This window comes from Neofelis nebulosa, chromosome X (assembly GCF_028018385.1).
Source record: "Neofelis nebulosa isolate mNeoNeb1 chromosome X, mNeoNeb1.pri, whole genome shotgun sequence".
In the NCBI taxonomy this organism is placed as follows: domain Eukaryota; kingdom Metazoa; phylum Chordata; class Mammalia; order Carnivora; family Felidae; genus Neofelis; species Neofelis nebulosa.
The window spans coordinates 88881018-88898203 of NC_080800.1; the positions used below are offsets into that span (position 1 = coordinate 88881018).

The 17186-nt window shown below is 37.0% G+C and overlaps 2 protein-coding genes across 4 annotated transcripts in view; both read left to right on the top strand.

Moving 5' to 3' along the window:
• COL4A5 (collagen type IV alpha 5 chain) overlaps positions 1-17186 on the top strand; it is a 248812-nt gene that overhangs the window by 33474 nt on the left and 198152 nt on the right. The window lies entirely within an intron of this gene.
• On the top strand, positions 8281-9724 carry LOC131503097 (protein BEX4-like). Its single transcript, XM_058714480.1, is given in 1 exon segment — positions 8281-9724. A coding segment is annotated over 1 exon segment (498 nt). The 5' UTR covers positions 8281-9194; the 3' UTR covers positions 9693-9724.

The following is a 17186-nucleotide window of genomic DNA, read 5'->3' on the forward strand; positions in this document are numbered from 1 at the left end:
ACATTTTTCAATGCCCTTTTTTTTTCCCAAAAAACTCCACTGCTTTCCTCACAGGCTTTTGGGAGTTTATCCATATGACTTAACCTTCAGTCTTTTGCCCCAGGCAACTGTGAATTATCCATTCACCTTACAGTGTTTTTCACAATGACTACTGCTCTGCTGTCCTGAGTCTTTTCTAAGTTAGGTGAAACAAAGACAAATACCCTGCATCAGGTGGCCCCCAGACAGGTTAGTGCAGACAAACAATACTTTGTGAACAAAATCTTCTCTGCTGCCTCTGGTACCAAGGACAAGGGTCCCACAGTGTGAAGGTGGCTGCTCTCTTGGAAGGTGCCACTGAGCCAGGGAGGCAGCTGGGTAAGGACAAACAAAAGCACCACAGACATTTTCTACCACTTTTCATTTGTATTTTTCTTGATTCAACATTTGCTTGGTTGTTGTAAAGTTTGGATCATTTTCCAGAGTTCTGAAAAATTTAATTTTGACAGTTCCTCCTTGATTTTTTGATGTTTCTGTGGAGGGACAGGTGCTCAGAGTTTCCTACTCAACCATTTCACTGATGTCCAGAATTTTTCTAATATGAAAATCCAGTTGTTCTTTCACTATTTTTTGAAAGACAATCCTTTCCGTATTGAGTTACTTTTCACTTTTGTTGCAAGTCAGTTGCCCATATTATGTATGAATCTATTTCTGGACCATATACTCTGTTTTGTTGATCTGCTTGCCTATCCTTATACTAATATCACACTGTCTTGGTTATTCTAGCTTTATGATAAGGCTTGAAATCAGGCAGTGCAAGTTTATTTGGATTGTGTTTTTATTTATAGCCTAATTGACATTAATGATATTAAATCTCCCTTTGTATGTCTATGTTATATTTATTCTTTAGGTATTCTTTAATTTTTCTTGGCAGTGCCTTATACATTCCAGTGTACCAGTTTTATTATTTTTAGTAGTACCTTTTTGTAGATCCTTGAGGATTTTCTATATGTACAATTATGTCATTTTTGAAAAGTTTTACTTTTCCCCTTCCATTCTGTCTGCCTATTAGTTGTGTATCTTGCCTTGCTGTCTTGGATAGGACCACCACTAAAATATTCAGTAGAGGCCGTGAGAGCAAAGTGGTGAGATTAGTCATTTCTGCCTTGTTCCAATTACTAGGGGGATATCATTCAGTCTGTTACCATTAAATGTGATGTTAGTTCAATGGTTCTCAATGGGTTCATAAACTTTGCCCTCAGAGAACAGTTGGAAATGTCTAGAGTCATTCTTGGTTGTCATGAATGGGAGCTATTGTTGGTGTCTAGTGGGTACGGGCCAGAGATGCTGCTCACTATCCTCCAAAACACAGTACCTATACCCATCTAGTCTGCATGACAAGGAATCATCCAGGCCAAAATGTCAATAGTTCTACTGTTGAGAAACTCTGTGTTAGCTCTGTGCCTTATGGGCTGCCTTTTATCAGATTATAGAAGTTACCTTTTATTCCTAGTTTGGTGAGAGTTTTAATCAGAAATGGCTACTATAATTCTGCATGTACAGAGATGATTATATAGTATTTTTTCCTTTATTGTACTTACAGAATGCATTACTGTCTTAGTCCATTCAGGTTGCTATAACGAAGTATCATAGTTGGCGTGAGAAATTTATTTCTCAGTTTTGGAGGCTGAAAAATCCAAGATCAGAGTGCTGGCAGAGTCAGTGTCCGGTGAAGGCACCCCTCTTGGTTCATAGACAACTGGAACAAAGTCTGGATCTAGGAATGCACTTGATTTATTTGGGATTTGTGTGATTAAACTGACTCCCAGAGCCTCATATTGGGAGATGTGGAAGACAATTTTTACCCCTTTGTTGATTATCTCATTACAATCAAGCTGGAAAATACTAGGATGTTTTTAGAACCAAGATAATGCTGTTAACATTAGTTAACTATTTCATTTTACTTGGCAATGAACATATAATATTCCATGGATACCAAGGGCTGCCCTAACAAAGTACCACAAAATGGGTGGTTTAAGATAACAAAAAAATATTGCCTCACAATTCTGAAAGCTAGAAGTCTGAAACCAAGTGTCAGAAGGGCCATTCTCATTCGGAGGGCTCTAGGAGAGGATCATTCCTTTCCTCTTCTTAGCTTTTGGTGGTTCATTTCAGTCCTTGGCTTATACATACATCATTCCAATCTCTACCTTCATCATCACATGATGTTTCCCTCTGTGTGTGTCTCTGTATCCAAATCTCCCCTGTCTTGTAAAGACACCAAGTCATTGGATTAGGACCCACCCTAATCCAATTTGACTGCATTTTAACTTGATTACGTCTGCAAAGACCCTATTTCCAAATAAGGTCACATTCTGAGGGGCTGGGTGGGCATGAATTTTGGGAGGACTATTCAAACTAGTACACTATGCATAAGAAAATTTTTTATTTATGCTTTCAAATGATACCTTGAAAAATATTTTTATTTAAAAAAAATTTTAACGTTTATTCATTGCTGAGAGACAGAGAGAGACAGAGCTTGAGCGGGGAAGGAGCAGAGAGAGGGAGACACAGAATCTGAAGCGGGCTCCAGGCTCCGAGCTGTCAGCACAGAGCCCCACGCGGGGCTCTAACCCACGAACTGCGAGATCATGACCTGAGCTGAAGTCGGACGTTCAACTGACTGAGCCACCCAGGCGCCTCGAAAAATATTTTTATTTTAATGTCCTTTGGTCTAAATGCCAAATATAAATAGTCCTAAAAGCAAATGTTCAGATAGACTGTCTAAAATTAATATAGAATTTCTCAAAGTTTACAAAACAAGAAACATGTGGAAGGATATGATATTGTTATTTTTTTCTGATTTACATTTATCAGAATAGTGTCAAGTGGGTGGCCTAGTTGGCTGAGTGTTGGACTCTTGATTTCGACTCAGGTCATGATCCCAGGGTTGTGTGATCGAGCTCCACATCTGGCTGGCTCCACACTGAATGTGGAGTTCACTTCAGATTCTCTCTGTCTCTCTCTCTCTTTCTCTCCCTTCCTCTGCCCATCCGCCCTCACTCACGCATGCCCCCACTCTCTCTCTCTAAAAAAAAATTCTCATGATTTCAGCTTAGGTCATCATCTTGCAGTTCTCGGTTAGTGAGTTCAAACCCTGGGTCAGACTCTGTGCTGACAGTGCAGAGCCTGCTTGAGAGACTCTCTCTCTCCCTCTCTCTCTGCCCCTCCCCTGCTCTCTCTTTCTCTCAAAAATAAACTTAAAAAATAAAAATAAAAAATAAATTATTGGAATAAAGTAAATGATCATTACATTAGAAAGTGTTTGGAGGAGGAGGTTTGTGAGACAGTCATCAAACTTTTGCATTCCGGTACATGTGCCAGGTTGACTAATACATAATCTCCTCACTCTCAAAAAACCTACAGTTCTGTTGAGAGGCAGATTACAATATAGCATGATGAGTGCAATAGTAGAATTGTACATAGGGCTGAGGACGAAATGATGATCTATATTGAGTTCTAAAACTGTGTGTGTGTGTGTGTGTGTGTGTGTGTGTGTGTGTGTGTGTAAGACAGAGGCAGAGAGTAAGGGATGGAGGGATGGTGAAAGTGAGAGAGAGAAAAAAGAGAGTTAACTAATAGTTTTCAAAGGAAAAATAAGTAAATAAAAGTTGTTTATTCCATATACACTAATTTGAAAGTAATGATGCTCACAATGTTGTAACATAGTTCCACTCTATGTGCAAAATATTGATTTATTCCAAAATGTAGATTCTCTGACCAAGTATTTTCTTTTGGATCTTGAGGATCTACTAAAGGTAAAGCTCTCCTGTAGCTAATTGGGAAAATTCAGTGGGGTTGTCCCTACAATACTTATAATACTTAGCAATACTTATAATACATATAATAACTTGAAAAATTACAATGCCATGAAACAAACATCAGCCTGTTTAACTGCTGACTCTGTGACTGAAATAAATTGGTTCCCTTGGTTCTTCCCCTGCCCCAAGGTGTTTTTTAAACCGAAATTAGCTGTAATAATTTGCTCTGGAAGATGTGCTGTGCTGCTTTGCATTGTTTTTCTTTTTCTCCCCACCATCCCACAGTTTACACTTATTTTTGATTAGGTGATACACTCAGGTGGTTCAAATTTTGATAGTTATTAGAATCTATACAATTAAAAGTCTTTCATTTTTTGTGCCCAGCCACATAGTTCTTCCTAGAGGCACCCTGTGTTAACTAATTTCTCTTGTTTTTACTTTTAGAACTATTTCATGCATATATAACCATGGGCACTTGCAAACATGCACACACTTACTTATGTTTCCCATTTTTATACATTTTCTGTACTTTGCTTAAGATCATTCCATGTTAGTACATAAAGAGCTCTGGCTATGTAGTATTATTCAATTGTATGGATGTGCCATAATTTATTTAACCAATCCTCTGCTGAGAAATATATAGCTTGTTTCCTGACTTTTGCTATTACCTTTCTGCAACAAATAACCTTGTAATAGGTCATTTCAGATGTGTACTATCTGTAGGATAATTTTCTAGAAATGGAATTGCTGGGTTGGATGGTATGTGCCTTTGTCATTTTGATGGATATTGCCAAATTATCCTTCATAGAGGTTGTACTAATTTATACTTATATTAGTAATAGATAAAAGTGTTTGTTTCCCCAACCCTCACCAACACATTGTGCTATCAAACATTATATCTTTGCTAATATGATAGGTGAAAAATGATATCTCATTGTGGTTTTAATTTGCATTTATGTTCTGATTAAGGTTGAGCATCTTTTCATATATTTAAGACCCTGTGATATTTATAAAAATAATTCCCTTTTTATGATGGTTGGGATGCTACTGGACTGATGGCATAATATCTTTTCTCCTTAACTTATACCAATGAACATGTTTTTTTTTTTTTTACACAAGAGAACAAGGGTAATTCCAAAGAGCACCTTAAACTCTAAGTCAGAACATTTTATGTGTTTTAAAAATTCACTAGCTTTTTACAGTTAACTCATTATACAGCTAACATATCATAGTTGATAAACAACTGAACCAATATCCCCTAGTAATTTTAAATGATTTAAATTACTTATAAGAAATTTAAATCAATATTTTGTTAGTTTTTAGTATATATCATACTTAAAATGTTTCTATCTCAAGAAAAAAGAATTATTCTTTACTAAGAAACTTATCCATGTTTTAGAATTTACACAGGATTATTTAAAATTATAGGTTCTCATTTAAAATATGCATTTGCAATTTTCTTTCTCAATGCCTAAGACACATTATAGGAAGGTTAGAAGTTCAGTGTATATTTAAATGTGCTGGCTGATTCATAAATGGCTCTGGACTCCTTTGCATCATACAACAAATTGTTCTCAGAGCTTTGTCTATGGCATTGTATATCACTTCTATTATAGCACTTATTAATGTCTGCCATGTATCATCATTAGTTATTTATGTGTCTGCCTTTCTCACTAGATTGTGAACTTCTAGAGGATATAATTTGCATTCCCCTTTAGCACTAGCATAGACTCCATACTCATAAAATGTTTGTTGAATTGAATTGAAGCACATTTACATTGGGGTTCTGAGGTTGCATTTTTAAAAACACTTTTCCACCTAGTTTTTATTTCATTTTTGCATAATGTCTTATTCTAATGCTGCTCGACTTTGCTTTCTGCTGATATTATTGACTTCGTATTGAAAATAAATACTCAAAATTCTCCTCTAATAATAGCATTGAAGAGGTAGATTTTTTTTAATTGTACATATATTTCCTTACTGTTCTTCATTTTCTTCCATCAAAGTCCTACTTTACTTTTAACCAGAGGCAGTTCCAAACATTTACTGGGCAATGGTGGGTAGATTGGGCGCTGTGGTAAGGTATATTAATTGTTTCATGTCACTATGTTCCCAATTTATGTAGGCAATTTGAAATGTGCAATTAAAGTTCTGGTCATTGCTAATATTAATTTAAAAGGTTCTATAACAGAGTGAACAGCTTTTCAAATGACCTTTTTTTTTAATTTAAAATTTTATTGAAATAATTGTGGATTCACATGCAGTTCTAAGAAATAATACAGAGAGTTCTTTTGTATACTTTACCTGTTTCCTCCAAATGGTGACACCTTGCAAAACTATTGCATAATATCACAACCAGGATATTAATGTTAACACAATCTATCAGTCTATTCAAATTTCACCATATTTACTTGTGTTCATTTGTGTGTGTGGGTTTTAGTTCTGTACAATTTTATCACATATGTAGATTTATGTATCCATCACCACAGCTAAAATACTGAACAGTTTCAACACCACAGGATATTTTATTGTGCTTTTTTTTAAAAAAACAATTTTTTTTAACGTTTATTTTTGAGACAGAGAGAGACAGAGCATGAACGGGGGAGGGTCAGAGAGAGGGAGACACAGAATCTGAAACAGGCTCCAGGCTCTGAGCTGTCAGCACAGAGCCGGACGCGGGGCTCGAACTCACGGACACGAGATCATGACCTGAGCTGAAGTCGGCCGCTTAACCGACTGAGCCACCCAGGCGCCCCTATTGTGCTTTTATAACCATACACACCTCCCGTTTTCTCCCCTCCCCCCCCCATCATCCTAATTCATGGCAACCCACAATCTGTTATTTATTTCTAAAATTTTGTCCTTCAAAAATGTTGCATAAATAGAATAATACAGTATGAAATTTTATGTAATTAGCATTTTTAATTTTTTAATTAAATAATTTTTTGATGTTTATTTATTTTTGAGAGAAAGAGAGCATGAGCAGGAGAGGGGCACAGAGAGACAGAGACACAGAATCTGAAGCAGGCTCCAGGCTCTGAGCTATCAGCGTAGAGCCAAACATGGGGCTCGAACTCATGAGCCATGGATCATGACCTGAGCTGAAGTCGGACACTCAACTGACTGAGCCACCCAGGCGCCCCTTATGTGATTAGCATTTTGATCAGTGTAATTCCCTGGAGATACATCCAAGTTTTTCTGATTATCAATAGTTTATTCCTTTTTATTACTGAGTAATAGTCTATGTTATGTATGTACCACAGTTTGCTAAATCAGTCACATATTGAAAGAAATCTGGAATGATTCCACTTTTGGGCTATTACAAATAAACCTGCTATGAATATTACTGCACAGGTTTTTGTGTAAGCACAAATTTTCATTTATTGGGCTAAATGACGGGGGTAAAATTGCTGGGTCATATGGTAGTTACATGTTTACTTTTATAAGATACTGTCAACTGTTTTACAGAGTAGCATTCTTACCCTAAATGACTGATCCAGTTTTTTCCTCACCCTCACCAGTATATACCGTTGACACTATTTTTCATTTTAGCTATTCTTATAGGTTTGTCGTAATAGCGCAGTGTGGTTTCAGTTTGTGGTTCTCTAATGACTAATGATGTTGAACATCTTTTGGTGTGTTTGTTTGCCATCTTTGTATCCTCTTCAGTGAAATGGCTCTTCATTGTCTTTTGCCCATTTTCTAATTGGACTGTTTGTTTTGTGTTTTTACTATTGAGCTTTTGAGTTCTTTATATATTCTAGATTTAGTTCTTTTTTGGATATGTGGTTTGTAAGTATTTTTTTCCCAATCTGTAGCTTGTCTTTTCATCCTCTTAATAGGATCTTTTGCAGAGCAAAAGATTTAACATTTAATGAAGTCCAATGATTCAATAATCTCTTCTTATGAGTTGTGCTTTTGGTGTCATCTAACAACACTTCACCTATCCCTGGATACTAAAGATTTTCTAAAAGTTTTATACTTTCATTTTAATCATTTAAGTCTGTGATCCATTTTTAATTTCTGGCTGTCTTTTCTTCTTTTCTCTATTGAAGTGCTCTTATAGTTTTGAAAACAAAAATCACCTGGGTTTGTTTGTGTGTATCTATTCCTGGGCTCTTTACTCTGTTCCACTGATATGGGTGTCTCTTTTTTCATTAATAACATACTGTCTTGATTACTGTAGCTATATGGTAAGCCTTAATATTAAGTAGACAGATTCCTCTTCCCACTTTATTCTTTTTTCTCAAGGTAGTTTTAGGTATTCTAGTGCCCATTTTATATACATTTTATAATTAGTTTGTGTCAACAAGTCCTTGATGGAATTTTGATTGGAATTAATCAAACCTACAGATCAATTTGGGAGAATTGACGTATTTTCTATGTAGAGTCTATGTAAAGTCTTCCAATGCATGAGCATGGTATGGCACTCCATTATTTAGGTTTTTCTACCCAGAATAGTCTCTTTTGTGTTTTCCTTGTTTTGGTGTCAGATGAGACTACATACAGTAATCTGAATTTCAAAGTTTAGGCTTGCTGAGAATGATTAAATTCATTACTGTTCATTCACTATTTATTTACTTATTCATTCATTCATTCATTCATTCATTCACAATGCAGATATATTTATCTTGCTCCATTGCAATTGATAGATACTATTTTATTTGCAGCATTAATATTGATTTTAAAGGTTATAACCCTATAAACAAATGAGAAATTGTACTAAGGAAAGGACATTAATGTTGTACACTAAGGAATTTTTGTAATGATATTTACTGTAAAGATCTCTGTCTTTGGTACTAAATAAATATGATGGGATGAGGGAGGGATTTCTGATTAAAGGAATAGGATTTAGCAGAGGGAGGGTATAATCTTTGAAAATTTTCTTATTTGGCAATTTTAACCCCAGTATCAAGAGAAAGAGAGGGTATTAAGAGAGTCAACTTAGGAGGTAGGACTAAGTGACTACATATTTAGGAAAGAGTAGAAATATAAGGGCTGTACTGGAGAGATCCCGTTAATGGAGTAATGCAAACCTTTAGGTAAGTTTGTAACTCTTCCTTGAAATAGGAATATCAATTTTTCTTGAGTTTTTTTGAGTCATTTATTCATTCAACAAGTATTTATGGAGCCCCTACAGTTTTCCCTGTATTTTGCTGGGGTCTGGCAACATATAGCTGTTAAAAGACAGGATCCCAAGACCCAGCAGTTGCTCGCTCCCTTGCTCCCTTTGTGTGGTACCTGCTTCCAGTGGCCCTGAAGGTTTGTGGGCCAGGGGTGGCCCCATATATTAGGAAGTGAAGGGGGAGCAGGTGTTCAGGTCTAACTGCTTGGCGGCACACTTGCAGTGAGCCTTGGAATGAGGAGGAAACTGCAAGGATAGACCCAGGAGCAATGGCATCCAAAGAGAAACAAGCGGTGAAAAATCTCAACATGGAAAATGCCCAGCAGGAAAATGAAAGAGAACAGGGCCCTGTGCAGAATGGAGAGGAATCACTCAATTTGAGAGGGAGTGAAAGCCAGAAGCCTGGAGGAAATGTCAGGCTGGGGCCAATGAGATGACTTGTCCCTAATTTTCAGTGGAACATACCTAACAGGCATATTGATCACAATCAAGAGGGAGATGATGTAGAAAAGTTCATAGAGCAGATGATGGAAATCAAGAGAAAGACTAAGGAGCAGCAAATGAGGCATCATAAGTGCTTCCAAACTCCTGAACCTGATAATCATTATGACTTTTGCCTTAATACCTTGAATCCTAAGTTTTTCACTGAGGTTAATAATGTGGCCTCTGCTCTACAAGCTTGTAGTCTTGTGATTTCATTTTTCTGTAAACCTTTTGATGTTTCTACTTACCAATTTATAATTAAATATTGTTTTGTCTCAGTATAAAACTTTCTGTCCAGTAGGGCAATTTCACTTAATTTAAGGAAAAACTATCCTTTTCACAATATTAAATTAATAAAGCAGTTTAAAAGCAAAAAAAAAAAAAGTATCCCTGAGTTCATGGAATTTAAAATGTGATATGACAAGTAATATAGCAATAATAGCATCTATATAGATTTATTTCAGCAAGTAAATGGCATGATAAATTTATTATTTGAATAGGCCTATTTATGGTATTAGTAGTAAGTACAAAACGGAATACCAACCTTGTATATCAGTTTTTAAGTTACAAGGATATTTCTGGTTTTACTATTTTTTTAAGGTTTTGGATTTCTGCATATTTGAATTTATTGATTTGATTGTCAAATGAATTAATTATGACTTATATAGGTGTTTTCTGAGCCATCAATACACAGCATTTTAAGTATATTTAGTGAATTGGTAATATATGTCAAAAGGAAAGACATATACAACCTTTGATATGAGAAATCGACATTAATAAATGGCTGATAATGTTAAAAATTATGAGTTGCATTGTATTTTCCTCTTTATTCAAAAAAGATCAGGGAGTCTGTAGAAACCTGTGTAATGTTCATATTTAAATAGATATCCTGGAAAGCAAAACAAATATGCTTCCTGACATGTTACAGTTGAAACCCACTTTATCTTTTTTTAAAATTTTTAAAATGTTTATTTATTTTTGAGAGATAGGTGGGGAGGGGGAGACACAGAATCTGAAGCAGGCTCCAGGTTCTGAGCTGTTGGTTGGCACAGAGCCCTATGCAGGGCTTGAACTAGTGAACTGTGAGATCATGACCTGAGTTGAAGTCAGACGATCAACCAAGCTACCCAGGTGTTCCGAAGCCCACTTTAAAATATGTTTTAGGGGCACCTGGGTGGCTCAGTCGGTTAGGCGTCTGACTTGGGCTCAGGTCATGATCTCATGGTTCATGGGTTCAAACCCCACATTGTCTCTCTGCTGAGAGCTCAGAGCCTGGAGCCTGCTTCAGATTCTGCCCCTTCTTTGCACTCTCTTTCTCAAAAATAAACATTTTTAAAAAATTTTAAAAAAGAAAAAAATATGTTTTAAATTGACATGTTTATAGGAATATTGGGAATGAGTATGTATTTCTAACTGCTGATTCCTTTGTATATTTCATTTGTTAGAGCACAACCATTTATTTTTACTTTTAAAAATTCCTTTTGAATATTTTGAATTGTTGAACTTCCTCTTCCTTTTAAAACCGTTTTTTAATGTTTATTTACTTTTGAAGGAAAGAGAGACAGCATGAACGGGGGAGGGGCAGAGAGAGAGGGAGACACAGAATCCGAAGTGGGCTCCAGGCTCTCAGCTGTTAGCACAGAGCTTGACATGGAGCTTGAACTCACCATGAGATCATGACCTAAGCTGAAGTCAGAGGCTTAACCGACTGAACCACCCAGGCGCCCCTGAATTTCCTATTCTTAATGAATTCCTTATTTATGTATTTCTTTTTGAGATATTAGTGATTTTCACTATTTGCTTTCTCTACTATTCTCAGTAAACACATTTCTGGAAAATTTCCCATAAATTACTAAGGAAGATTAAAGGGATATCTAGTTTTGTAAGGAATGATATTCCCAGGGTTTTCTGTGAAAATCTGAATTTTCATGAAATAGAATTGCATAAAACACGGTATCTCATGTAGCTGCCTTTTATAAAAAGCCATATCTATTAAAATATTTATAATTTCAATCAAATTAATCAATACAATGTGACTTGTTTGAATTTTGATTAGAGAAACAGTCTTTTATTTTGGGAACTGGTAGGTATAATCTGGGTTATGAGAACTAGATATCCAGTCTAGCCCAAGATATGGGTGGAGTGGTTATTGTAGAATGGAACTGTAGAGCATTCCAAAAGTGAGGCAGCGAAAAGAAGATGAATTGTTTTTGAGCTTCAAGATTCCATATTGTCTATATGTATTTATTTTGTTCTTTTTTTCTCTACCTCATAGTTTTTATTCACTCTTATTACAGGCTTGTACCTGGCCAACATAGCCTTTGAGGCCATTCTGTATCATGACCTCTTGGCTTTGTTCCCATTGCTACCTACATTAATCTCTTGTTTCCTAGTTCAAATTCATGGGAGGAAATCTGCTCAATCTGTTTTTTTATTTTTCATGCTGGCCACCTCCTTCTAGTCTACTGGCCAGTCAATGGATTGGTTATTTTTGAGTTACATTGCTCCTTCCTGGTCTATAATTACCCATAGTCATACATGGGAATTCTGGGTCATATAGTATAAAACATGACTGTCTGTGGCTGACTTTGTTTAGGAACAGTGGGCAGGACCATCTCACTTAGCAAGGACTTTAGTTGTCACTATGATTAATAATAGTAAAGGGTAATTTATGAAAATATGCTACCTTCAAGTAGGCTTATTTAGGCCTAAAAGCCAGTTTTTAGAAAGAATACCTACGCTGTGTTATAGTTATCTGGGGTGTCATGTTGATTCAGAGTTGTCTTAGTTCTTGGTTTTAGAAAGTTTGGGGTGCCTGGGTGGCTCAGTCTGTTAGGTGTCTGACTTCGGCTCAGGTCATGATCTCACAGTTTGTGGGTTCGAGCCTTGCGACGGGCTCTGTGCTGACAGCTCAGAGCCTGAAGCCTGCTAAGATTCTGTGTCTCCCTCTCTCTCTGCCCTTTGCCTGCTCACACTCTGTCTTTCTCTCTCTCAAAAATAAATAAACATTAAAAAAAATTTAAAAAGAAGAAGGTTGCTGATACCCTAAAGTGTGCATTGCACATATTACTCTTGGGAAAGTGGACAAATTTCAGATCTTCATTTTACAATATTTATATGTATTGCATTAATATAATAAAGTGTAAATAGTTTGGATACTATCTACTGGTAGTTCATTATCCAGTTTGAACCTCTTTGACTTTACAGAGATAACTAATTGGTTTGGTTTATCTATTCAGGCCTGTGTCAGTCTTTCTGTAGACTGAGCCAAGAATACAAATGCAACTGTGCATACCATACATGTAAAACTTAAAAACATTTTAAACCAAGTTTACAAACTATTAACTAGAATAATGTATTCTCATGTTTTGACATATGCCTTTATAATGAACTGGAAGGTTAGGTTCAAGTTTAGAATTCTCAGACTCCTCACAGGTTAACACGAAAATATGATTGCACTGGGAAATCTGACTTCTAATGCTTGGCTGGCCTTCTCTTTAGATACCTGACTTTGTCTTGCATGAGGGGCCTTACTCTAATGTAGGTTTCACTCCACCCTATCTATATAAGCTCTGTCCATGGTTCCGACTTGCTTTTACACCCCCTTGGAGCCAATAGTAGGCATATAGATAGCAAGATCCCCCCTCCGGAACAGCACTTCAAAATGGGTTCCAAGAGAGAATTAAGCCATAATACCCTAAGGCATTCATTAGATAAAAATAATAAAATTGCACCATATTTGGGAGAATGGGTAAAATGGTTACATGAATAATTTTCTTTAGGGTTTAAGAAAAGCTAGTGAGTTGAGAAAAGCTGGTGGAGAGAAGACCTGAAGAAGAGGTCCGTGTGGGCTCATGCTCATGAAAGTGGCTTAGGGATATTTGGCTAACATACAGTGTATACAGTGTGCTCCTGGTGGGGGATATTTCTGCAGGAAATTTGGGGATCTTTGGTACTCAAATTATGATCTAGAAGGGGGAGGCACAGGCTTCTGATGGTTCTTTCCCTTCGGCCCCATAGATTCCTCTCCTAGAACTAGGAGCAGCTTAGGAATGGCTAGAGTGAGGTCTGCTAAATTATGGGGCCCCTCTTGCCCATAGCAAAGTGTGGCACTTCATCCATTAATTGTTTTTCACTTTTTAACTTTTTGATGCTATGCTAATTTTTTGTGTGTTTTTTTAAAAATATAATTTATTGGGGCACCTGGGTGGCTCAGTCGGTTAAGCCTCCGACTTAGGCTCAGGTCATGATCTCGCGGTTCGTGCGTCTGATTTCGGCTCAGGTCATGATCTCACGGTTCGTGGGTTCGAGCCCCGCGTCGGGCTCTGTGCTGACAGCTCAGAGCCTGGAGCCTGTTTCGGATTCTGTGTCTCCCTCTCTCTCAGACCCTCCCCCGTTCAGGCTCTGTCTCTCTCTGTCTCAAAAATAAAATAAACGTTAAAAAAATTTTAAAAAAATAAAAATATAATTTATTGTCAAATTGGCTTCCATACAACACCCAGTGCTCATCCCAACAAGTGCCCTCCTCAATGCCCATCACCCATTTCACTCTCCCCTACCCCCATCAACCCTCAGTTTGTTCTCCGTATTGAAGAATCTCTTATGGTTTGCCTCCGTCCCTTTCTGTTAGTAACTTTTCTTTTCACCTTCCCTTCCTCCATGGTCTTCTGTTAAGTTTCTCAAGGTCCACATATGAGTGAAAACATATGATATCTGTCTTTCTCTGACTGTCTTATTTCACTTAGCATAATACCCTCCAGTTCCATCCACGTTGCTGCAAATGGCATGATTTCATTCTTTCTCATTGCCGAGTAGTATTCCATTGTATATATAAACCACATCTTCTTTATCCATTCATCAGTTGATGGACATTTAGGCTCTTTCCATAATTTGGCTATTTTGAATGTGCTGCTATAAACATTGGGGTACATGTGCCCCTATGCATCAGCACTCCTGTATTCCTTGGGTAAATTCCTACTGCTGGGTCATAGGGTAGTTCTATTTTTAGTTTTTTAAGGAACCTATGCATCAGCACTCCTGTATCCCTTGGGTAAATTCCTAGCAGTGCTATTGCTGGGTCATAGGGTAGTTCTATTTTTAGTTTTTTGAGGAACCTCCACACTATTTTCCAGAGCGGCTGCACCAGTTTGCATTTCCACCAACAGTGCAAGAGGGTTCCTGTTTCTCCACATCCTTGCCAGCATCTATAGTTTCCTGATTTGTTCATTTTAGCCACTCTGACCGGTGTGAGGTGGTTTCTCAGTGTGGCTTTGATTTGTATTTCCCTGGGGGAAAACTGAGAACTTCCCCCTGAGATTAGGAACATGACAGGGATGTCCACTCTCACCACTATTTTTTAACATAGTGTTGGAAGTCCTAGCATCAGCAATCAGAAAACAAAATGAAATAAAATGCATCAAAATTGACAAAGAAGAATTCAGACTTGCACTTTCCGCGGATGATGTGATACTCTACATGGAAAACCCGAAAGACTCCACCAAAAGCCTGCTAGAACTGATACATGAATTCAGCGAAGTCGCAGGGTAATTTTTTGGCTTGAAAGAATGTTTAGATGTAATCAGACTTGATTCTGATGCCATTGAACATGGCAGAGTAGGGAACCCCCAGAATTTATCTTTCTACACAAATAGCAAATTAGCAAATATTCTCAGAATCAACTTTATTGGCAATCTGGAAACTAACAAAAAAAATATAGCAACTAGGCAAATGCTTAATCAAGGAAGAAGCAGTTGAATTCCAGTTAGAGAGCTTGGTGGTGTTTTAACTTACCTAGTCTCCATTCCCTGCTCTCTAGTTTGGCAGAAGCTTTGAAGACAACAGTCCACATTCCTTGTACACGTTTCTAGAATTGGAGGGAGTAAAGGTGGCCTCATTCTTAAGGAACTGTGGTTGTTTATTTTGACCAGTTTGGTGGCTCCCTGAAGGACTAGCTCAAAAGACTTGCCCTTATTTTGCCTAACTCAGAACTCTCCCAAGGCTGAGGCAGCTCCTTGGGAGGCACTTGTGGAAAACACTTAAAGGCAAATATATTAACCACCACCTCCCATGGCAAGGAATAACAGACAAACAAGATCAACTGAAAATAATATCTGGGTGTACAAATATCTCTTTGAGACCCTGCTTTTAATTCTTTTGTGTACTCAGAAGTGAAATTGCCGGATCATATGGCAATTCTATTTTTAATTTTTTGAGGAACTGCCATACCGTTTTCCGTAGCAGCTGTACCATTTTGCATTTCCACTAACAGTGTTCAAGGACTCCAATTTCTCCACATTCCTACCAACCCAAATTATTTTTTTTTATAAAAGTCATCTTAATTTTTGGAGGTGCTATCTCATTGTGGTTTTTGATTTGCATTTGCCTAATGATGTTGAGAATCTTTTCATGTACTTGGCCACTTCTATAACCTCTTTGGAGAAATACCTATTCAAATCTTTTGTCTTTTTTTTTTTTACCACGTTGTTTGTTTTTGAGTTGTAAAAGTTCTTTATATATTCTGGATATTAATCTCTTTTCAGATATGAATTGAACATATGTTTCCCATCCCATAGGTTGCCTTTTCACTTTGTTGATTGTGTCCTTTAATGCACAGAAACTTTTGCATTTGATATAGTCCAGTTCATTTTTTTTACTTTTGTTGCCTGTGCTTTTGGTGTCATGTCCAAGAAATCATTGCTAAATCCAATATGATTCATGAAGCTTTTCCTATATGTTTTTTTTCTGAGTTTTAGGGTTTTAGCTCCTTATGTGTAGGTTTCAGCCCATTTTGAGGTTGTTTTTATTTTTTATTTTACTTTTTAAATGTTTATTTATTTTATTTTATTTTTTTTAGAGAGAAAGAGAGAGAGAACCATGAAGGGGCAGAGAGAGAGGGAGAGGGAATTCCCAAGCAGGCTCCACACTGTCAGCACAGAGCCCAATGCAGGGCTCCAGCTCACAAACTGTGAGATTGTGACCTGAGCCAAAACCAAAAGTCAGATGTTTAACCAACTGTGAGCCAACCAGGCACCCCTATTTTTATTATTTTATTATTTTATTTTGTTTATGTTTATTTTTGAGAGAGAGAGAGATACAGAGTGTGCGCAGGGGAGGGGCAGAGAGAGAGGGAGACACAGAATCTGAAGCAGGCTCCAGGCTCTGAGCTGTCAGCACAGAGCCTGATGCGGGGCTTGAACTCACGAACCATGAGATCATGACCTTAGCTAAAGTCGGATGCTTAACCAACTGAACCACCCAGGTGCCCTCCCTGTTTTTATTTTTCAAATGTAACATTCATCATTAAAGATGAAAAGAAAGGATGGAAATGGTAGAGTGAGAGAGATTTAACTTGCTGTATATAGCTAATTGGACAAGTAAAATGGACAAGTAAAGTATTTAACACAACTATAGAGATTCCTGTTTATTAGTAAAATTTTATTCTGTAGAGATTGAAAGCTATTCCAAAAATGTCTGGCCATTTCTATTGCACTATAACCTATAATTTAAATTTTGATTATTGTTCTTTTATTATGATATGTAGAAGCTAACCCATCTCTTGTGAGCAGATGGGTTGATGAGTTTTGCACAGGTATGGAAAATCATTGAGTCTTTTATAGGATTTGTAATTCTTTGACTCTAGATAAGATAGTATATATAAACTCCTAAATAGTACCTGGTTCTGCTATATTTCTCTTTCTTCCAAGCCCAGCTCTTAAATCCTTACTGTGTCACTTGCACCTTCTGATGGGCATTTTTATTATGTTAAGTATGGGTGGTTA